General features: G+C 41.3%; 1 protein-coding gene across 2 annotated transcripts; it reads right to left on the reverse strand.

Annotated features, from left to right (window-relative positions):
* Positions 1-2,955: 2,955 nt before the first annotated feature.
* Positions 2,956-23,015, reverse strand: LOC149079901 (teneurin-m-like). 2 transcript variants are annotated; one of them, XM_089240401.1, is made up of 22 exons: positions 22,241-23,015; positions 19,353-19,630; positions 19,144-19,255; positions 18,931-19,035; positions 18,054-18,248; positions 17,366-17,575; positions 17,047-17,232; positions 16,259-16,405; positions 15,890-16,097; positions 14,984-15,010; positions 13,589-13,708; positions 13,185-13,461; positions 12,804-13,071; positions 12,571-12,711; positions 11,927-12,176; positions 10,972-11,207; positions 10,728-10,885; positions 9,558-10,602; positions 8,261-8,526; positions 7,846-8,154; positions 5,372-6,977; positions 2,956-4,492 (listed from the first exon to the last, which is right to left on the reverse strand). In XM_089240401.1, the coding sequence occupies exons 1-22, from the start codon at positions 22,977-22,979 to the stop codon at positions 3,627-3,629; spliced, it is 7,749 nt and encodes a 2,582-aa protein (XP_089096527.1). In that variant the 5' UTR covers positions 22,980-23,015; the 3' UTR covers positions 2,956-3,626. The 2 variants fall into 2 exon arrangements, with proteins under 2 accessions (XP_089096527.1, XP_089096528.1); XM_089240402.1 differs by lacking the exon at positions 14,984-15,010.
* Between the last annotated feature and the right edge of the window lie 1,561 nt (positions 23,016-24,576).

The following is a 24,576-nucleotide window of genomic DNA, read 5'->3' on the forward strand; positions in this document are numbered from 1 at the left end:
TTTCATTCTTTTTCCACGACCTGTTCAGCACTTGTTTCCGTTGCTGTCCTTCAACTTGTCGTAGTTGGCAAGAATTCAAGTTAACATGCTCTACTACATGTTGAACAGTTTTAATCGTAGACTCGTTCACAAAGTGGAATCGCTTCCGAGTATTTTCCCTGAAGAACCATTGCCTTCGCTTGAGATCCAACACGATACCAGCTTTCTCTAGAAAGTCGATTCCCAAAAGAGTTCTGTTACCGACGATTCCAGGAAGAACTATAAATTTCGTCCTTAGTCGCTTCCATTGGATGTTGACCAATACCGTTGTGGTCCACACATTCACCGTTGATTGCTGTCCGTTTGCAAGACGCATCTCGATAGTTTCCCGATGGAATTTGGCGTTTTGCTCTTTCAAAATACGATGCAGAGTATCACTTGCGATACAGTGCGTAGCACCGCTGTCGGCACAGGCAGTTCCCACTTTGCCATTTACATGAATTTTTAACAATGCTACGGGTTTTGTTACAGAAGAGCATAGATTCAGTTCCAACTGACCAAACTGAGCGGTTGTCGCTGTCATTTCGGGATTACAGGTCGGACACTGCGCTCTAATTACCCCCGGATATCCACATCCATAGCAGCTTACAGGTCGCTGTTCATCCAGGCTGATCATGGGAAGTGTCTGTTCATCTGCACGAATCACTGGTTTTGATGACGTCCATGGATATTTCCACGGTGTTTGCTTTCGACGACCCTCGACATCGTACTGCTGGTTGAATTTCTTTGGGAAAGTACTCCTGGCATCTTCATACGCGTCGAGTTTCTCTGCTAGTTCCGATGGGGAGATCAACATGGCCCATACATCGATGAAATGTTCTTTCACTTGTGGAGGGCACTTCTTCTTCATCTGATCAGCTATGACTAGATTAATCAAGTCCTCGAATGTTGCGACCTTAACTTCTGTTAACCACCCTTCAAGATACGTTTTCAACTCAAAATAAAAATCACGCCATGAACTCTCCGAGTTCTTCCGATGCTCTACAAAAAGCTGTCGAAATCTGTCCGCATGTAGCTTAAATCGCTTTAACAGCAGTTCCTTGAGATACCGATAGTCCTTGAACTTCTCGTCAGGCTCCCTGGCACAGATCCTAGCCACCTCCTTCGGTAAGCTATTGATGAGATACGTAATCCACAATTCTTCCGGAATCTGGTGTAATCCCATGTGTCGTTCGAACAGGACCAGGAACTGTGAAATGTCATCTGATGATTCAAAACGCGGAACCGACACTTGAAAGTCCCGATTTGTCACAGCCGGTCGAACGGAAGCTTGGCACTTCCCCGCTTCTATCCTCAGTCTCTCGAGTTCGAACTGCATTTCTGCTCGCCGGTTCCTCTCTTCGGCATCTTCCCGTCGAATCCTCTCCTCTGTTTCTTCTCGTCGAATTCTTTCTTCTGCTTCTTCTTGTCGAATTCTCTCTTCTACGAGGGTCTGTAGCACTCCTTTTGCGAAGACCTCATCGTATTCTTTACTGGACGTAATCAGCTTCTTCAGCTCTATCACTTTCATCTCGGGTTCGGTAGGTTCGCCCATCTCTTCGGCAAGGCGACGGAGTTAGTCTTTTCGATATTTCGCCAAGTATGCCATTTTCACTCACTTGGTACCTAATTAGGATGTCCGCTTAGCTAAAAACACTCACGCGTCTATTTTAAACGTTGGGCGCCAATGTGACGATTGGTGAGGTGTATACGAAGCGACGAACATGAAGCATTCCTTTATTCTGCATTAACCTGCGAAACATACAACCCTTCGTGATGAAGGTTAAAATCGAACTCTCTAGAATGTCTTCTCTCGATACAACTTAAATCTCACGTGTCTCGTGAATAAAAGTATTACTGTACATCCTTGTTAACAGCTTGCCTGTTACAAAGACAATACGGAGACATTAATTTTCATGCTTGAAAAGATATACATAAAAAGTTTAATTCAATGTGTGAGCGTGTGTGTGTTATTGCATGAGTTGAGTACCCAACTCAAAAGTAGGTCCGGTATCATTAATTACTTCATATTTAATCTCTCCTGGGCTTCGTATATCTTTAAGCGAACTCAATATTTCAAAAATTGAGAATTCACTACAATTTTCAAAATTATTGATAAGTGGCAGGAAACCCCCACTAAATTTCCTCGTTTATACAGTAAAATCGGCAATTTTAACACTGATTTCTATGGGGATAATCCTTTGCCAGACTCTCAAAGTGATGCTGATGATGATTCTAACGACTATTGAAAAAGTGGCAAACCATTATAAAGCGATAAACTATTATACATATACTGGCAGCATTTAAGAAGTGTCAAACCGTTGTAAAGGCATATATGAAACACATTGCTAGGGAATCACGATAACCAAAGTAAACGTTCGGAAAGAGTGATTGTTGAGGCCCAAAAACCATTGTTGCCCGACAGTTTTTTGTCCCTTTGGGGCATTTGCCCTGCTCTGACGAAATTTTAAAGTAGCCTAAGTAATGTAGTTCAAGTCGGGGCCCATTTGGTATATATGCGAACTTTGGTGACGATCCATCTAAAATTGTAGATTTGTATAGAGAACATACACATAGAAAATCAATTATACATATATAGATCAGGTAAAAGGAGTAGCCATAAACGTATGGACGACGGAATGATATGGGGAATCGTCGGTAGATTGGAGGCAGGGCAATCACAAGTGCAGGTGGCTACAGAGCTTGATGCTACGCCTGGTGTCGTCTGCATTTGTGGAAACAGTTTCAGAACACTGGATGAATATCGAGAACACCTGGACAAGGTCGTCGAAGAACCACAACGACCAATGACGATCGTTATTTGGCACTTTCAGCGTGGCGCCACAGGAGCATCACAGCTCTCACGTGAGCTGCATGCTGCCGTATGAATGTAGAGAGAGAGAGTCATCACAGAAATAAAACTCAACACCGCGTAGATAAATATTAGTTAAAAATTTTAATATACAGATTTTTTTTTGTTTTCATTTATTTACTTAACATACACATTTTGCTCCTCAAATATAAATTCATACATCTGATTGTGCACTATCTTTACAAGCTTGGAAAAAAGAAATGACGTGTGTGACAGAAAATGGGGGGGGGGGGGGTGGAGGAAAAATGCCTGTGGCAACTTTGAGATCAGAAATACACACAACGAAAATTGCCATCATCATTATTACAAAAACCGGTTCGCGCGTGCCATGTGTGTGATCATCCCCCCTCTTCTCGTAATATATCATTCCAAACGTTAAAATGTGCAACAATTTTATCCGAAATAAAACGATAATTTCCAAAAATTGTGATAATATATATATATATATATGATTTATTTTCATACATGTATATATAAAGCAAAGAAGTCTGGAAGTCGATGTGCAGAATTCGGTTTAAGAGTTATGTTATATATATATATATATATAGAGCTGTACACGATATTTTCATGTTTTTTTTTGTTTAGAGTTCGACCCAACATGGGTCAGAATCACATGGGATCAACCAACCATGAGTTGGGATATCAGAAGTACTCGGTATAGAAACTGTACACCATTTCAGTATAGCTCACTGTGTTTTTCTTGTTTTCGCGCACGCACACTCGTGACCATAATAATTTATTTCGGTTTGCGAGGCCTATTACGTCTTTTTCTGGAACTTTCTTTCTTGAGGATAATGTTCAGAGGATCGTCCGCCAATTCGGGGAAGTCCTCGACATTATAGATGTAAGCACCGTGATACTTCGGTATCGACCCGCTGGACATGATCTCCTCCTTTTCGCCGGTGGACCAGTCGTACAGGCCCCTGTGGCCGCTCTTCAGGAGGTCCCTCTCGTGCTGCCAGGCCTCCTCGATGGCCTTCCGCCTAGCGGAACGTACGATGCGCTGATATTCCTCGGATGTCTGGGTGCCGTATCTTATATTGAGCAACATGCTGGGACTCTGGATTTTGATCTCGACTTGTCCGCCGGGACCACCTTCGCTGGGATCGATATTGTGCATGGTGACGTTGAACATCGCCCCTAGTCTCTGCAGCTGGTCCCAGTTGCGTTGGGATAGGCTGCCGTCTTCCTGCACGAAATAGAAGTGGTCCTGTCCGCTGCTGGAGAAATGGAGATCCAGCATGCTGGTGTCGTTCAAAACGGCTACGACGACGTCTTTTAGGATCGTAGAGCTGTCACTCACGGCACTGACGAGAGCTTTACCACCGTTGTGCGATAGCAGTATGCCATCACCTAGAACCGACTGGATTGTTGTGATTCGTGAGTTGATGCTCCTCAGTACGTTGCTTTTCACTTCCGTCTTTGGAACTGTCGAGATATGTTGGAACTCACCCGCGATGACATCGACCACACACCCCATGCCAGAAATGACTGGGTAGTAGTTGCTCAGTACGGGAAGTCTTGACTGGTGGTTGGTTAGAGGAGGTGCATGGAGCATCTTCTTCGCGTCGAACCCAATGGCAGCTAACCAATCCTCCAAATCTATAAAAAGCGAAAGAAACGAAATTTTAGGACGCAGTGCATTAGGTACACATGCCAATTTGGTGGCAATAAATTAGATTATATCTAGGATTGTGGTGATGAAATTTCTACATCCATTATAAAAGCAGTTTTTCTAAACTTCAGCTAAGCACATATACTAAAATGAAGAACACTTTTGAATGGTCCCATCCAATATATATATAATGTCAAGATGTTGGTTGTAGCCTAATGTGTTTTATATACACCCGTTGCTTCCTCACTTCAGTAGTTATACGCCCCATCTATGTCTACCTTTGCTTCAGTAGTTATACAACTCACCCATGACTTCCCTTGCTTCAGTAATCTCACACCTATAACTCCCTTCATTCAGTAATCATACACCCTTGGGTTTCCTATATTCAGTAACAAACGTCTTGTACAATAAAAATTGCATGATCTATGTAGATTCCAATTCTAATTTTTAGTTGAGTTATCCAAACTTTTTCATCCTACCACACCCCTCTTCCCCATAGAAAAAAAAACAGTGCCAAATTCGCCATCTTCTTATCAAGCAAATCCAGACTCATATGTGTTACCCACCACTTCCACAACATCCCCTTGTCAGTGTTCCAGTGCTTTCAATCAGCCACAATTTGGGGAACGTCACACTAATCTATGAGCAGAAGTACGCCAATTTGTTTGGAAAGACACCCATGACTAAGTTTAGAGGTGATAAACCTAGAAGCTGAAACTGCTTCAAATATCTTATACTCGATGCCGATCAAGAAAATGGCTTGCGTTCATAACAAATGCCATGAGATGAAGTTACAAACAAACGCGCACGCACACACACAAAAAAAAACTTTCACTTGATTATTCTTTAATTACGAAAACACTCACCTGTAAAATGGTTGTCCTCCTCCTTGTATTCATTCACAGGGTCATTCCTATGAAATCGATGCAGATGAAAGTTGTATGGCGATTTCATCAAATAGGGTAGAGAATCCAAGTCTGGAGTGAGCCATTGGCCCCCTCGAGGATCGTACGGTCTGCCGTCAAACAGAATCAGTTGCGTCAAGGGATCCTTTATGCCACCCTGAAAGTCCACGGGTATGTAGAAATCAGGATTACTGTCATATATGGCCTCGCCGAATGGAGACTTGTACATTTCTTTGACCAGAGTACCTTCAGCGTTGAAGATGGCTATCGGTGTACCCAGATGGTCACTCGCAACGTAATATTTCACCCCGCCTTGCTGGATATACATCAGATGCCCGTTGCAGTCATAAATATAGATGAATGTGACCTCGTCTTTTGGGTAATGCATGTGAGTCAAGCGGTTTGGATGCAACGCATCGGCATAAAAGTATTGAGTGATGTTGCCCCTGTGGTCCTTACGGCTGATGAGTCTGTTTCTATGGTCGTAGAAATAGTAGACTTCATACTGATGGATCTGGAAGGAATGGATAAGTTGACCATCAGGATTGAAGGTAAACTTCTCGTCACCCCTCTGGATGATGAACCCCCTGTAGTCTACATTGTAGACGTCGGTACCATCCACTCCGGTGAGACGGTCACCATTGTCGTATCTGAGAGATATCTGTCTCCGGCCTTCGTTGAAGCTGTTCATGTTACCATTGATGTCGTACGTGTATTTCCAAGACTTTGCGTTACTGTAGACCTCTTCCAGAAATCCGTCTAGTGTGTAGGTGTAGTTGAATATTTTCGTCGCCGTGTCTCTGCCGACTTTCATGTGCATCTGCTTGACCCTGTTGCGATTGTCGTACTGGAGATTCAGAGAGTATATCACCTTGTTCCAAAGGGTCACTGCCAAGACGATGAACCGTCCGTAAGTGTCGAGACCGATGGTCTTCGAATACTGTCTCATCTCGTCTTGGATGAACAGACTGTTCATCTTCGGCCGATGGATGATGAAGTGCTGAACTTGCTCCAAGATACCGGTTTCTGTGTTATACTTGAATTTCATTTCGGTAGACCCTTTGCCGTTTATTTCGACGACGGCCGATGAGAGTCGTCCATCATAAACGTACTTGAACCTAGCTCCGTCCATCCCGCTCCTACTACTGAATCGATATCTCTCCTCTTTGACGAGCGATCCTTGATACCTGTAATCTATCTTGATCTCAAGCATCGGTACCACCTTGACCATGTTCTTCATGAGAGACCGTTGGTCGTAATAGTGGAAATCGGTCCTTTCATTGCCGCAGAACTTCGTCTGTAGGAGACCGGCCCTGTTATACTTGTACAAGACTCTACCTCGGTTTTTCGGTAGGTACTTGGCAAGCATCTGACCCAAGTCATTGTAATGAACCACATAAGGATACCTCACTCCTGGAGAGAGGTAGAGTTGTTTGAAGAACCCGAACGATATCTGCATTGCGATTTCGTGTTTGTGACCATTGGGCATGATGATATTCTGCAGACTGCCAACCGAATCGTATTGTAGAATATAACGGCTTCCACTTGGCAGTATGACTTCTGTAGGCTATGGAAAGGACGAGAGAAAAGAATCTTAAATGTCAGAGTAACAAACTAATAAAAACATAAATAAAAACTCAACAAAAAGTGTTAAAATATAGAACGACTTATTATCGTCGATGATCAAGGGGGCTTACATTGTCTCACTTGCATGGTCTTAGTTCAGATGTTTACGAGCGAAATTTCAATCATGTAACTCTGGGGTATTTTCACAATTCATCATTCGTTGCAATCCCGGCCATAGATCATGTTTTGTTGGCTAGATTTAGTGAGAATGCAAATTTACCAATCATATGTAGGCTGTACATTCAGCAAGTACGAAATTTTGCCAATCATCTGTGGTGAAGCATTTAGTGAGCATACAAATTCCGCTATTTCCAGTGAGCAACTACAACAATCTTCTATAGGTTGAAGATAGTAGGCATGTACATTTAGCCATCATTTTACGTAAGCTATATTTGGCAAGCATGCAAATTTAGCCACCTTCAGCCGGCTAGATTTAATGAGCAGGCAACTTTAGCCATCTTATCGATTCATCAAGCACGCAGCTCTAGCCATCATCCGGAGGATAGATTTAAATAGCACACGCAATCTTCTAAAGGTCAGCTTTAGGAAGCACTTGATTTAATCCATCATCGAAAGGCTAGATACAGCAAGCACGTAATTTTATCTTCTGTTAGCTATAAAACCCGGCGCTGCCCGGGCCAATGAGCGTTTTTGGATCACGTGATATCTACCTCTTTCTTTGAGGGACATACATACCGTGTCTAAGTTAACCAATATGGCGACTTCCTACGCGACTCATGAAAGAAAGAAATCTAAATCACTTATCAGAAATGAACCTCATGTAAACGAAAAATTCGCGAATGACGTACCAAAACAGTGGGTCCATCTTCGTACTTGTACATGATGCCACTGTTATCAGCGTACCGCACATCAGCCAATCTGCCATTGATGTCGAACGAGTAAGTTTCTGACAGAGAACCCCTGCTCCAGCGCTCCAAGCGCCCGAATTTATCGTATTTCAGGTTCACGGGGGTTATATTCTGACTCGACTGCCACTCTATCGGTCGACCAAGCTCATCATAATGAACAGTGATCAAAGCAATCTGATTCTTATCGTAAATTATTTCACTATAACGTTCACGGTCAAACTCCACTGCAGCCAAAATTTCTCCATTCACCTGTCGAAAGAGGGAAAAAAAATGAATATGTGTATATAAAACATCCAAAAAATTAACTAATCACACATTAAATATGAAGATACGCTTATTTTTCAAGTAAATGCACCTTCATCTTGCGGCCAACTTGAGTTATTTGCCGATTTTTGCCTTTACCTTCCCTTCTCAGGTAATACTTCCATTCGAACCTGTGGACATTGTCGTCACTTAAACTGGTTTTCATTTTGGCTGGAACTGGGAAAATCTCTCCAAGAACTTGGCTTTGATCTGATATCACTGGGCTAGGAACCGTTTCTATCTCGATGGTTTCGGCATTATCCAAGGCAAGAATCAAGCTGCCATCTTGGTACTGAGTGATACGATTCTGAACGTTACCTGTAAAGATTAAAAGCGCATTTAATAATGCGTTGATTTGCTTCTACACGAATGTGTTTCACTTTTGTGGTCCCCGGTGCATTAGCTTCAATATTGGTGACATACATTACTGGTCACAGGAAAAAAAAACGTAACGTACGTTACTGCAATTCGTGAGTATTTCAGCACACTTAATGACAATATTCACTAATCAATGTTAGATTGGTGAATGTTGTTTCACCAATTGATTGTTGGTGATCAACGATTGTTTCACCAACCTTACAGTTAGTGCGTTCTGAGCTGTCTCGGTCAACCAAGCTCATCATAATGAACAGTGATCAAAGCAATCTGATTCTTATCGTAAATTATTTCACTATAACGCCTTTAACTATCCATCAGGAAATTACGAGACTTTGGAGCATCTTAACTCTCTAAGCGGTTTTTAAAATTTTCCTGATCCGCATTTCAACTGCCACATTGGAAATAAAACAATGGTAAGAACCCGAGATATATCGGGGTGACCGAAACGAAGCAGATCAAGTTTGAGAGATTGCCACTGTCAGGGTTAGTGATGGGATGGAGAGAATTTTCCAATACCTTTTAAAGACCAAACATTTTTGTATGTTGTGCTCTGTCTCTGTGCGGAATCACAGTGTTTGTAAAATGGTTTCAACAGCAAAGCACGTTCACGTAAATTCCACGTCAAACTCTTTAGAGGAGAAAGAATAGAAATGATTGCCATTGATAAGCTTGAGAAATTTGGTTCTGAGTTCGCCGAAAATCCTCAGATGCACTAAAATTTGCGTTAGAATGAGGGGGGGGGGGGGTCATCAAAAATTTTATACGGCCACAAATCAGGAAAAACTTATGCCCTGTAGAGCTTTAGTCTCTGTCGACTATACAAAGATTTTTACCTGTATAGGACCAAAATTCGTCGAGATATCGATGAATGAAATTTTTGATTTCACAGCTTTTTACACGCTCCCTAAACACATTGTATGTAACTCACATATTAAATGAGAATTGACACACACTATCATGACGTTTCTCACCTGATCTCGATGTGACGTCTAATCCTCTGATAAGCAACGACATCGACTCCTCATCGTCTCTCGTAACAGTAACAGACGCGCCTTTCATGCTGAGATTGTAGTTGAGCTTGATGACTTCCCCAGTAGGAGTCACGGCCTGCGTGAGCCTACCATACGCATCGTAGCTGTAGACGACAGCTTTCCTGGCACTGTCCATCTTCCCACGAAGCAGACCCGTACTACCGAGATATTCGAAGGAGGTCTTGAAATTATCCGGAGTAGTGAACCCTTGCAACATGTGCATCCTAGACATCTCCAGATGGCATTTTCCACCTTGGGTATTCTCGATCGTATTCACCTGATTGCTGTAGTCCCTAAGTATGTATATCTTATTCCCAGCTTCGTCAGTGACGGTGCTCAGTTTGCCGAGACTGGTGTTGACATTGTACGAGAACAGGTACATAGTTCTCCCGGTCAGTATGTTCTTCGTAGAGACGTGCTGACCATGACGGTTGAAGATGTAGATCTCTTGAGTCTCGGAAGAATAAATGTGGAACTCTCCGAGCTCATTGGCTTCGGGCAGAGATGCAACTACGGACCGTATCCTGAGATTACCCTGGTCACATATATGCAAGTAACCATCCGGCGTAATGGCTATCGACGATATAGTACTCAACAGTGACGTTGCGGCAAGTACACGTTCCTCGTCAAAACATTTGCAGTTGACATCCAGACAGCTGCATTTGGACTCGGCACCGGCGTAAGTCGATATCCTGCCATCGCTGCTCACGACTCGCACCCTGTTCACCATTTGGGAATCGCTCTCGGCGATGTAGAGTTCACCCTTGGGAGAAAATGATATACTCTGAGGTGATTCCAAGTAAGCTTCAGTGGCGATATCGGATTTCTCGCTGCTGGAGGCCAAGATTGGACATTGGAGGGGTCTACCAGCGATCACCTTCAGCCGTTTGTCTGGAGTTAGCCTTAGGATAATATGGTCATCCAAGATGTGAAGGGAATCATCCAGTGGATTGATGGCTAGTTCTGTGGGCCATCTGAGATTGACCTAAAATGGCATCCGGAAATAAAAACATAAATATAAGAATATTTTTAACCAATCCATATTGACTTCGACAAAATAAATTGTATTCTGTGCACACTTCATAAAATAAGCAGGGCAAAACTACTGACCTGAGATAGTGATACAGTTCTCCCACATGGAAATGGTTTCCAATGGCTCTTGTGATAGTGGTCACCAATTATAGTGTGAATCACGCCATTTCGATCGACCATTCTGATGTTCGTTCCATCAGCTATGTACATTTCCCCATAGGCAGAAATGGCCAAACCTGGGAATGAAGAAATGCATTAATGATTTACCAAAATTGGCAAGCATCTACCGGGGACATGTGTTTGAACAGGGTACAAACTGTACCTTTGGGATACGCCAATTTTGCATCTCTAGCTTTTCTTCCATCTCCACAGAGCATCTTGTCTCCTGGAAGACATTTCCTGCCGCTGCCCACAACCACCTCTAGGTTGTTTTTTACGTCTGTTATGTCCGCGTATTCAACTGCTTTGAATATCTGATGTTTTTCCGGGTCAGATATGTATAGTTTGCTGTCAGTTGGATGCACTGTTAAATGGTATCTGTACGCTACTTGCGCAGCGCTAGAAGAAAAACATCAGATTGTTATCATCATATATTGTTTCTATGTTATATACGCCAAATTTTAAGGAAACACAAAAAAATTGGTTCTTAAATAACCCCCTAGCTGACATATATTTCTATATTCATAATTTGACATTTAGCTTTAATTTTGATTGGTGCAATTAAGACGTGACGCCGGCCACCATTGTCAGCCATCATCCGAAACCTTAAAATAAGATGTTACATTTTGTACAAGTGCACTGATGGAACTTTACGCACGTAGCGCGAACTGCCGCATTTCATATCTAAGAAAGCTGTTATGCTGGCTTGACAGTCTATATCTCTTAGGTGGCAGAAGAACTAAAAACTACATAAACACTGCGGTTTCCAGCGGACTAAAAATCGTACGAAATATCTACTGATGCCTGTTCACCATGAAAAACACAGGGTGGTTATAAATAAAGTGGCACTACTCAGACGTACTGATGGAGGTATTTTGATGAAATTTGGTATATAAGATATATGGACTGGGGGAAAAGAAACATACCAAAAATAGTGCAATTTTTGACCACCAAGGTGGAAATTGTGGCTTTTTTTATTGCAGTTACCTTTTACCCATAATCTAAATAATGTATGTACAAAGTTTCAGTGAAATCCCTCCACCACAACGGGCGCTACATAGGCCGGAGTAGTGTCAGCAAAATTAAACTGATAAACTAAACATATAATCTTTTTTTACCTCAGTTCCACAACAGTCATGACGTGACCATCAGGCATAAGACGTCTAATCAAATTGAAATCACCGATGTACAAGCTCCCATCAGGTGACGAAGCCAAAGCTACGGGCGCCAGAAGCCTCTGAGTTTTCCCGATGCCATTACACTGGTGACAGTGGACAGGTCTCTGGTGGCCGTCACCCATGACAGTGGCGAGAACTTTAGGTTTGTTCTTCAGGTACATGTTCGTGCCATCTCCTTTCTGAAGTATCCCTGCATGAAGCAATATTAATCAAAATCCAAGAATTAACGTACATCGACACTCAAACATAAGTATTCAGAGAAACTATCACAACTATCAGAGCTGGACTACGAGCCGGTGTAACAATACCTAGGAACACTTTCATCATTAAAATATAATTTAAAAAAAAACAAACTAGTGTTTAAACTTTCTTTTACATGCCCGCGTCGGGCATGTGGTAAAAGGAAATACAGGAGTCAAAATTTTTACATGCCCCGGGCTTGTCGGGTAATAGATTAGTCCAGCTCTGGAATATACGTTTCATGAATATCCAGCAACGCGAAATCAGCATCGCCCACTATTCTTACATGCAAATAAATTTGTAATGCAAAAATTCAGAAATTTTTTTTGTACAATATAATTTACCTTCATGAAAGTTGTACCGATGATGTATATCTAAATTCCAACCACCGATTTCTGATATACTCATGTCATGGCCACTGACTTCAGTGGTCTGAACTTCCCAGATGATATGGGGACACGTGCCGTATTCATAACCGACATGAACTGAAAATAAATACGATTACATTGAGTCGGAATGTAAAAAATCAAAAATTACTGTTACTTTTTTTATTTAACTGATTCCGATTATAAAATACCAGTTGCTGTAGCAGCTCCATAAACTTTTTGCCTGTAGACATTCCGTCTATCCCACGAGTAGGTGAACTTTATGGCAGCAGAAGCTTCGAAAGTTTTGTCGAACAATATTCCTTCGATGGTGATACGAAGGTGTATGAATCGCAGACTTGCTGGTATGTCATCTGGTGTCAGCCTCAATTGAATTGTCGAGAGATAACCACCCATTCGACTGCTGTGGTAAACCAGGTGTAGATTAGTACCGGGTATCGATAAACTCTCTTGAACGACCTGAGGATGTGGAAAACAAATACGATTGTCACAAAAATTCATATTTCATGACATTTCAAGAAAATCACTTACACTTGTTTGATGTATACAAGATAACCACTACTCGTACGTACTTGAGATTCAGCTAGAATGGAGCTTTTCTCGGGACATCCGCCTTGAAAGCCATGCTTCCATGTGGCTAATACGACTGGCCTCATGTTGTCGTAATCGTGATCCGTACACAGGTTGGATCTATAATCCGGCAACGTATCTTCCTTAACCTTCATGGTTATCTTTTCAACTACGACTATTTCGTTCCACGGGACTACAACTGTTCTTTCGTGGAGCTTGAATGGTTCCCTCTGGAACTGCAAAGTTACAGCACCTCCACCGTTGACCATTAAATCAAACCTGCGTGAGTAAATTAGGGAAAATAGCCATTTGTTATGCCAAAATGCTATATTGTTTGTAATGGCTGAAACTCTTGGCAAAAAAAAAAATAATAAGTCGAAGTATTGGGTTTGCAAAAATCACTCACCATCCAGTGTCCCGAGTAATTGTGAACCCATAACGATGATCAGATGCAACTCCGACTCGTACACCTTTCAATCCATTCCCAACTGTGCTCACGACACAGCCACGTATGACTGCTGCACGGCTGTGAAGAGAATATTTGTTTTTCCATTAAACACACAGCAAAACAAATTCATTAACGAACATTTTCATAACTGCAGTAAGACCCTAATTTAGCAATTACCCATTCGAAGCACGTTACAGCGACCATATGTTTTCACATAACGACTACTCTGTTTCTATATCAATACAACGACCACCCGAAATAATGTCGGTTTTCGACGGGACCATGGGAGTGTAAGCAAATTTTTAGGTTTCTGTGGGAATAGTTATGATTATACAGAGCCTAGGAAATGATATATAACCTTTCATGCTTCAATGTGTAGGAGATTTAACGGACCTCTCTAGGAATGCTCAAGAGATATGCTAACGTAAAAGTGCTTAGAAGGTGTGTTATCCTAACAAATGAAAGTTTTCTTACCCCAAGAAATGCATGTTTTTAGACATGCGGATGAGGATTGGGTACCGCTTGAAATGTGTAAGAAACTTGCTTATTCCCACGAAATGCATAAGAAATTTCTTTATCCTCTTAGAAATGCGTAGAATGCGTGCGTATACCTATAACACCAAACATGGCCCCCGCTCTGTCCCTTGCGGGAAGCGGATTACCTTGCGACTCGTGCGTATACCGAAAAATGTGTAAATTGCTTGCTCACTCCTAGACATGCGGACAAGTCTAGCTTAACCCTTGCAGAAATACGCCAGGAGCGCTCACCGTACATAACATGACGAGCACAAGTGTCATTATTTTACCCCTAGAAATGTGTAGAAACCGTGCGGGAGGCTTTAGAAGAATTAGAAGGCTTGTCCTAAAAATGCATGAGAAGTTTGCTTACCCCTAAGAATTAAGTAGGAATAATGTTCGCACACCCCTAGAAAAACATAAGTGCGCGTTTTTCTAGTCATGCGTAAGAAGCTTGCGTACTTTGATGTATAATTAATGCAACCCGCTATAACTAATGTTTTGCATTTCTTTTGTGGCTTTATTTGTTTTTTTTTTCCACCATTGCCAAATAATCCATCACGCATCCCTAGGTGTACGAATATCATAGGTTGGGAACCACCAAGTGATTCAACTATTTCCTTGATGATATAACAAAAAAAAAATACAAGTATCTGTCTATTCCATTATTTAAATCATGTTCGACTGTACGTTGTAAATTTAAAGGGCTTATATCCCTCAAGGGACAGAGCCCGGGTCTTGTCTTGTACGTTGTAAATTAGAAATAAGGCTATGTTGAACATATAGTGGGGGAATAAGATAAATATTGTGAAAGTTCTTAGTATTAATCACACATACCTTGCATTAAACAGATTCCAAAACATGCTGAAGGAAGCGTTAAAAAAAACACAAAAGCATTTTTCCATTACAAAAGAGCGTATAGTAAAAAATTGCAGTTGAAAAACACATGGCTAAGATCACTGTTAAGCTAAATGAACACATCACTGTCATTCATAAGAAAGAAACAAAACCTCCTTACAGTGTTGAACGCTAATATCTCACACTTTCATTTATAGTTAGTAATACATAATTAGATGATATCGGCCCCTTGGGGTTCTTGAAGAAGTTTGGGGGGGGGGGGGTCCTTGAGCTTGACATCTAGGCGACTTACTAAAAATATTTAACACGACAGTTTATGTTGAATGACACGAGCATATTACAATTTTAATGCCATAGAGCAGCGGCGCACAACTTACCTCCCACCCGCAGGTCTGATTCGGCCACCCGAGGGGGGTTCCATCGGTGCCAATATCTTTGCCGAATCATTATTAAATGATAGGGGGCGCTCGACATGAAAATGCACGAAGCCCGCATTCAGAAATGACTATTTTTGAATCTACATTGTGGTTTCAAGTATATATTTTACAGTATTTTAGACTTCGACACCGAAACAAGATTGCACGAGTTTTGCAACCGTTGAGATCCAGTGTCCATCTCAATGGACATAGCTGTAATTTCTTAAAAAATTAAAATTTCATAATTTTTTCTGGATAGGGTTAATATGTGGGCTCTATATAAATGTATGTTTACTATAGAAAAAACTTTTTCCCTCCGGTGAATTCGATGCGGGTCTGAAAGGAGTAATTAGGGTCGATCTCAGCCCTTAACTTAAAAAAATAATCATTAAAAGCCATTTAAAAGCGTTAAAAATGATGTACACATAATGTTTACCTCTAGAGCGAAGAGGTTAAGAGAGATATGTACCTGTCGTTGAATATATTCTTGTGAGCATAACTTTGGACAGATCCGTCTTCGATCAAAAACTGCATCCTTTGGAAAAATGACGCAGTAACTGCCGGAGGTTGCTTCCGGAGAAGGATGTCCAGAGGCGATGGTGACGAGTAGCACAGAGGATTCCCTTCACAAGCTTTCGACTTGCAACATTCGCTATCCGCACAATCAACCAAACCGTCTAGAAAAGATACGTAAAAGAAATATTCGAAAAACAATGTTTTCAAGAAAGGACCAAGAGTCCACTACTAGTCATGTATAAGTGTTGCAGTTTCTCCACGCAAAAGTCATCAGAGTTGTAATACCCCATTACCTCCATTAAGTAGAACAAAGTGTACTCACCATTGTCGTTATCGATACGATCATCGCAGATCTTTTCCAACGGTATGTTGCAACTTGTACCGCTCCAATCATCTTCGCACTTGCACTGCCACTCTTCATTCACTTTGATGCAGGTTCCTCGTCCAAAGCAGTTATGCGGACAACCCTCTGGATGAATTAAAATGATGCAAAAAAGACATTATTGCATAATTGCGTTACATATCTCGAAGAAAGTTTTTAGCAGTCTTTTATAACATTTTCGAGAGTCTTTATGGCTTAAATGTATGATATGCTCCCAAAGTTAGTGATATCACCCATTGGAGAGGTCGATAGAAACGATTTACAACATAGAATTCTACATTTCCTTGACCAAGAAAGGAAAGGATCACTGAAAAAGTTTTGTCCTACAAAGGAAGGTAAGATTAATATTTACGGATGAATTTTTACATTTGAATCTTGATGGATTTCTACAAGTAAATATTGATGGATTTCTACTGTTGAATGCTGATGAGCTTTTAAAGAGTGACGCGCGAATGTCGTTAATCTTCAATAATGACGAATTTATAAAGATGAAGATTGATGAATTCTTACAGGTCAAGTTGATGTTGAATATTTATAAATTTTTGAAGATGAAAACTGATGAAATTTTACACATGCATTTTTGCAAATTAACAATGCATGGGTTAGAAAATGTTTCATTGAGGAACACATATGTATGAGACTCACAGATCAGGCACTTGCAATGGAAGAGAATAGAGAGATTCATTTCATAAAGAAACATTTTATAATTCATTCAACATATTATTTACCTAATGTACAGTACTCCCCATTCCAGCCTTGAATGCACAAACACGTTCCGTTAGAGCACTGTCCATGCTCGAGACATCTAGCATCACACAATTTTTCATTGCATTTCGAACCAGACCAACCCTGATTGCAGATACACATATTTCCCTGGCATCTTCCATGAAAACCGCAGTCCAAATCACAAACCTCTGCCATAAGAAGAAAAAGATTACGTTAGTTGTATAACAAAAACTTAATGTCGTGCGAGATAAGTGCATAATTAACACGAGTAGGCTTCGGGAAAAAGACAAAAAAAAAAGTTTTCTTAATTATGAGGATCACCTTTCGAGCAGTCGGGACCTGTCCAATGGTCATCGCAAATGCAAGCCTGATGCTCGACGTCGAAATGCCCATGCTCTGAACAATCCGGTAGACAACGAAGAGAATCGAGATCGGGTTCCCCGCAGTCCGCACCTTTCCAGCCTTTGCGACATATGCACATGCCATTCGCGCAGATTCCGTGCTCTGAACAAGAAGGATCTAAACAGTCCACTAGAATGTATACAATTACCTTATTATTTTGAGAATTACCATACATACAATGATCTTTTCCATACTTATATCAAAACTTGCATTTTTTGTGGAGTGGTGTCCGTCCTTTTAGGCTTCAAATAGTAAAAATACAAATGCTCTGGAGGGTTATGTAATCTCCCCCTCTCCCCAAAAATTCCATGAAAGCGTGTGTACCGCTGGAAATGCGTTTAATTCTTGGGTATCCTAAGAAATACGTTGGAGATACTTGATTATTTCTAGACGTGAATATCCCCAAGCATAGACGTTCGCAGGATTTTACGGAACATCATCATCACCACCCCTCCACGACTGATTCGTGTGAATTCTGACCACGAGGTCCTGATGACAGCTCTCCATTGAAGAGCCGAAACGCGTCGACCATTCGACCAATTGAATTTATTTGTCTTGAAAACGTGGCAATTTTTGTATAAATTGAATTTTATTAAAATTTCCTCACCTTCCTCACAGTGAAAGCCCTTGTAACCAGCAAAGCAACGACACAAACCATCGATACAATCACCATGACCATTGCAGTCATTCACCTCGCATTCATCTTCTCTTAACTGACATTCTTTGCCTTTCCAACTTGGATTACAGAGGCATTCGCCGTTGGAGTAAAAACCTCTTCCACTACATAACACGGGACAGACACCTGTAAAGAAGAAAAAAAAAATGTATCTAATTAGTAAAAAGTCCATTGAAACATATTAAAACACTCAAATAATTTCAGTAATCAATTATTAATTTAAAAACTTATCTCAAGGGTTTTCAACTGTGAGGAGCGCGTTGTTTAATTCGAAGTAAAAATTGACTGGGAATTTTTTGGGGAAGGCTCCGAAACCTCCTCTAAAAGGAGGGGCGGAACCTAATTTTTTTTTTAATTACATCGTGATGAGCATTTTCAAGTAGTACAGGTTCCTCGACATAAATTGACCATCCTGCAAATACAGTCGAACTTGTTTAATTCGAAGTAAAAATTGAATTTTTTTTTTGAATTATCAAATTAATCTATCCTGGATCTGTAAAAGAACTACTTGCAAATGATTACAATTTTATCATCAGTTACGAAAATGTCCCCCAAATTTACTCATCATTCTCTTACGCTCTATCAACGAAATTTTTTTCCTTGATGTATTATTATCTGAAATTTTAAATATTTTCCATAGTCTTAAATAACGAGAACAAAAAAATTCAGATTTTGAAAGGCACACTTTGATCTTTATAGGCTGAAAAAAGCATAATTGGTGGTACACTAAAGGAACATAAATTAGCCATGAAATAACAATTCTCATTTTAATTTTATCTTAAACAATCTATAAATGCAAACAACTCACGATCAGCACACGATTCACCAGCGTAATCAGATTCACACATGCACCTTCCTAAAACACAAGTTCCATGCCCGTGGCAATCGTACGGACACGCCAAACTACCCTGATCTGCACAAGGGGAAAAAAAAAATACATGAGAGAGATCTGGTGATACTAAATAGTAACACAATAAGTGAATTTAATTCAAAACTAGAAAAATTGCTGCCGTTATCATACCAGTCAAATTCGGAATGAAGGCCACTTGTTGTGGGTGATCCCCATCGTTATACACAGATATATACCAAGACCCTTTATCTAAGAACTGCACAAAGTCCAGTATGAAAGATTCCTGGAAAATATAAGAAGAATGGAATTTAAGACTAATAGCAAGGGGTTTTTCCTCTCCTGAAACAGGAAAAATAATAAGACTTCATTATTATTATTACCTGCGTTGACCTCTTACTGTCCTTCTTCCGTGTGTCCAATATCTCAGCGAAGTCATATCGGGTATGCGTAGGGATTCCGTTCTTTCGGCCATATACACCTATGCTAGCACCTTCGATCAACGAGTAATTGAATCTCACTAAAGATGGCACGTGTTGTTGGAAATGGATGTTCCAGTGTCCGAATGAGTCGACTTTTTGAGAATAAACTTTCCCAAGATAAGCCTCGGAAAACGTTTCGGTTCTAGGAGGTAATGTTTTAGATGGTAGTGAAGAAGGATCTGTAAAACCGTGAATAAAAATCGATTTTAAAAAATAAACTTCGGAAATTTCAATTCATCAATAATCATCTGCAATTTATTATAAATAGATCTCGAGAATCGGGTAAGAAAAATCCGCATGCAATTTTCTGCGACGTCGTCAGCGACTTGAACGAAATCCGTTGGTACGCACCCGAAAATCTTATAAGGAAACTAAATCTTCAAGGTGTAGGCGAAGAACTGAAGCGTCAAATGTTTGATCGAAGTTATTACAGTCAAACCCCGTTATAATGAACTTCAAGACGACGAAAATTTGTTCACTAAATAGTTCACGGAATAGTTTTTCCCCCCAAGACATTTTTAATATGAATTCATATCAGCAAAAGTGAAATTTTATTATCGGTTTCATAATGAATTCGGGGTCTTATTAATGTCCCATCAGTTGAATTTCTTGCAATTGATCGTTTTTGCCTATCCGAGGTCAATATAAAAGCTAATTAGACTTGGACCTAGTTTAAAAAGTTGAACATCTGCGCTTCCGTTACAACGCGCCCCACCCCCCAAGAGTCCACACACAAAACTCCCTATAAAATCCAATGCTGATAGTAAGCTGTCCACTTCAGTACCATACAGTTTGCATGTCATAAATTACATTTATTAAAAAAAAAGAAGAAATATTAAGGCACTAAAGCACGGAATTTATAAATCCCGAAAACAGATTTTAAATTGGCTTGAAACCTTTTGGTGGGATGAACTGTAATTCCATCATTTTTCGATAGGAGTCCACTGTATAGTTTTCAGTTTTTTTTAAGTGTAGTTTACATTAATTTTAGTGGAATAATTGAAGAACAAAATGGCTGAATACAATCAAATACAGGAAGGAAGCGATAAAAGTAAATACAGTATAATGAGGTAGAGAAATGACGGTGAAATAATTTTCTTGCGTGTAATCCGTGGATAATATGTTCAGAAAAATAAAGTTAGTGTGGATAACCCCTCCGCGTGTTATCTGCAGCTTTTTCTTTTCATCCTGGGAAATTAGAATAAAAACAATTTTTTTTAAAATAACTTTTTTTTTGTAGATAACAGATGGCCTACAAAAACTGACGTTTCTGCTAAAAAAAAAACTGATCAACAACCCCTTCCGTTCTTAAAGATTTTACTGCGTTTGGTATAAAAGTAACAAAACTAGAAGTTTGCATGTGAGGATTATACGCTAGAAAATAGGAAATATGGTAATACGTGAAGGAAGTGGAGTACAAAGTCAGTAATGAAGTACAGTAAGATGCATCTAAAAAAGAAGTAGCACACGTAGTACAAATTGAAGGATAGTTCTGTGCGAGTAATCAATAAGATTACAAATTGGAAAATTTATTAAAAATGAATTTTAGTACGACTTTCATGCTTCAGTTTTGTGCGATCTTTGACATGTACGAAAATATTCCATTTGAATCAATCTCTCCCATCCGATTAGCTCAAAGTTCTAGCCGACTGAGCTCACGGACCTCATCAGTAATGCTCGTCTCATCCCTTCGACGGGATGAAAAGAGTTGTGAATCAATGTTATTTTCACACACATAATGGAAGAAACACACTGGCATGCATTATTGAAATAACTGATGCTGCGAGGGATTTCAGAAAGGACTTCCCGACTTTGAAATGAAATAACCGGAAACAGTGACAGATAAAAAGCTAGAAAGTTATTGGGTAGTCCCGGGATTTTAAATTCACTTGTAAAATCGGTGGCAAATTTAACTAATAGTTAGCGCCTCAGTCATTTTATTTCACAGATTCTTTTCGTAGAGCCATTCGGAAGTTATTGTTTAAAGGAAGAGCCCCTCCCCCAAACGCTATATCAGATAGAACAATTTCTCTCTCTCGGGAATGCGCACCCATTTCAGTAGAGAAATTGCAAGAAAGTGGTTTTAAATTCTACATTTCAGCTTTCATTCACTACATTCACTTTCATCCCGCCCCTAGGAGGGAGGGATGGGAACTACAGTAGTTTTAGTGATAGGAACCAAGAGACACCCAGGCTGTCACACTAGGTGATATAAGCACACCGTCCCTGGGGACTCAGGTGCCTCCGGGGAACCTAACCATTTATTACAGTCGTTTTAGTGATGAAGGACATTATATCAAGACTCTGACTCCATCTATTAGCCAAAGTTGTAACTAATTCACAAACCGTTTATTTAAAATTAAGGCCCGTTCATTAAACGAACTATATATGTGCATGTGTTATCTTTGTATTCAGTGTATCACTGTTTCCAAGTCATTGAGTCCTTCCTGAAACAACCTGTAATTAAAAAGAGCACCTTCACCACTAATTAGGAGATTATAGACATCACCCACATAAAGCATAAATGCGACACCATCACCGCATTTCTTCGAGAGAACTATTTAATAACAAATATATTATTTGAACACGACTGTTAGTATCGTTAGTAGCAGCAGAAGCAAGTCAAGGACAGCTAGAATGAGGTTAGATAAAGAAGAATCAGGCAGACCAGAAGCCCATTAGTCTGGGAATAAGCAGTTTCATGTCAGTTGTTAAAAGACGCAAGGAGAAGATTTTGTAGCAGCAGCAGTTCCACAAATACTTTTTTTGCTTCTTTAAATCAGACTTACCGGATGAAGTCTCAGTCTCAGCTACTGAATACACGGTGGGTTGAACAGCTGGATATTCTACCTCGGATGTTTCAGTAGGGTTCTCGCATGTACAGCAACTACCAACCCCGTTTTCGGTTATTATTTCCATCGCCCTATCGGTAGAGACCTCTGGAGGCTGAAAAGTAGGACTGAACGTTTCAGAATAAGTATCAGTAATCGGATTTAATTCGACTGAATTGTCGGCGAATGTTACATACAGCTCTGTGCCGACTGCAATGTCGTCGGTATCTGAGATAATTATGCCATCCCATTGGTCAGTTTCAGTAATGACGTCTACTGAGGTAGTTTTCGTGGATATTGGACTTGTACTTGCTTTAAAATCATCAGAATCAACGACAGCAGGGTCTGTCGCGGGTGTTTCGGTTGCGGTGTCAGTCACGGCAATGGGTGTAGCAGTTGTGCTTTTGACTTCATTATGATGTTCCTTTCTACCTTCTCTAGTAGGCACGACACCGGGAACCTCCGTGGTGGATCCTACAGTCGCTGCTTGAGTAGGCTCTCTGTCAACCTGAACATACTCGGGATACTTGATTTTACCGGAGCTTCCGTTGTCTGGAAGGAGGATGGGTGGTTCTATGACGCTTTCTTCGTGTTGAAATGGTATCTTGTCACCGGAGATGTTCATGTCGTGCTCTTCCGGGATCGTCACGTGATGGATGTTGGGATCATGCATCATCAACGCCTCAGGACTCCCCATGACGTGGATATTCTCGAACGAAGTGCTGTTAGATTCAATAAATACATTGCAGGCATGACCTTAAACCAGGTAATTCGCGTTGGGGTCGACCTCGACGCGTGGGGACGGTAGTGTCTGATGCGTTCGCAGAGCCCCCTAGCGACACGTGGAAGAATTGCAAGGGCTGAAAAAATCGGATTTTCCTATGGGATTTAACATGCGTTCGTGCGAAAAACGGACTACGTCACCCCTTGCACGCATGACCTTAAAACAGGTAATTCGCGTTGGGGTCGACCTCGACGCGTGGGGACGGTCGTCTCTGATGCGTTTGCAGAGCCCCCTAGCGACACGTGGAAGAATTACAAGGGCTGAAAAAATCGGATTTTCCTATGGGATTTAACATGCGTTCGTGCGAAAAACGGACGACGTCACCACTTGCAGGCATGACCTTAAAACAGGTAATTCGCGTTGGGGTCGACCTCGACGCGTGGGGACGGTAGTGTCTGATGCGTTCGCAGAGCCCCCTAGCGACACGTGGAAGAATTGCAAGGGCTGAAAAAATCGGATTTTCCTATGGGATTTAACATGCGTTCGTGCGAAAAACGGACGACGTCACCACTTGCAGGCATGACCTTAAAACAGGTAATTCGCGTTGGGGTCGACCTCGACGCGTGGGGACGGTAGTGTCTGATGCGTTCGCAGAGCCCCCTAGCGACACGTGGAAGAATTGCAAGGGCTGAAAAAATCGGATTTTCCTATGGGATTTAACATGCGTTCGTGCGAAAAACGGACTACGTCACCACTTGCACGCATGACCTTAAAACAGGTAATTCGCGTTGGGGTCGACCTCGACGCGTGGGGACGGTCGTCTCTGATGCGTTTGCAGAGCCCCCTAGCGACACGTGGAAGAATTACAAGGGCTGAAAAAATCGGATTTTCCTATGGGATTTAACATGCGTTCGTGCGAAAAACGGACGACGTCACCACTTGCAGGCATGACCTTAAAACAGGTAATTCGCGTTGGGGTCGACATCGACGCGTGGGGACGGTAGTGTCTGATGCGTTCGCAGAGCCCCCTAGCGACACGTGGAAGAATTGCAAGGGCTGAAAAAATCCGATTTCCCTATGGGAATTAACATTGGTCTCTCCAGAAAACGGACAGCGTCACCAATTGCAGGGATGACCTTAAAACCGGTCGTTGGGTTCGACGCCGCCGTGTTTCCGTCGCGCCAACGAGCGTCTCATAAAGCGTGTAGAAAACCGTGGTTCGAAAATACGAGAGATCGTCTTGCGACGGTGATGCTGCCATCTGGGAAACAAGAAACGAACGGAAGAGAAACTCGTGTTTGTTTCGAGCGCAATAGATGGTAGCATCATCGCAGTTTGTTGATAATCTTTCCCGATGGGAGAAAACGGACGAGTGTGTGTGTGTGAGATAATCACTCGCGGATTATCAAATTAACCAACGACGAATACGAAATATTTGTTCCCTCCGACACCAGCAGAGAATTGTGGGGCGAAAGCCTCTTGTTGCGTGCACGTGACCAGCAGTTGCGTAGGTGTTTGCTGGTCGTTTTAATATCGCGCGCGCATCGTGATCTGACGCAGGAGAAACGGG

The sequence above is a fragment of the Pholcus phalangioides genome, unplaced genomic scaffold, assembly GCF_987345545.1.
Source record: "Pholcus phalangioides strain wild (caught in Gottingen) unplaced genomic scaffold, Ppha-v1.0 ptg000012l_1, whole genome shotgun sequence".
NCBI classification, from domain to species: Eukaryota; Metazoa; Arthropoda; class Arachnida; order Araneae; family Pholcidae; genus Pholcus; species Pholcus phalangioides.

What these genes read in the sequence shown, in the direction of transcription:
- LOC149079901 (XM_089240401.1), bottom strand. Translation starts at nt 22,979, where the DNA reads ATGGGGAGTCCTGAGGCGTTGATGATGCATGATCCCAACATCCATCAC. An exon ending in TGGTGAATCGTGTGCTGATC is followed by an intron (nt 18,249 to 18,930) that starts GTGAGTTGTTTG and finishes TCTTCTTTACAG; the next exon opens with GTGTCTGTCCCGTGTTATGT. An exon ending in AGGTCCCGACTGCTCGAAAG is followed by an intron (nt 17,233 to 17,365) that starts GTGATCCTCATA and finishes TTCTTATGGCAG; the next exon opens with AGGTTTGTGATTTGGACTGC.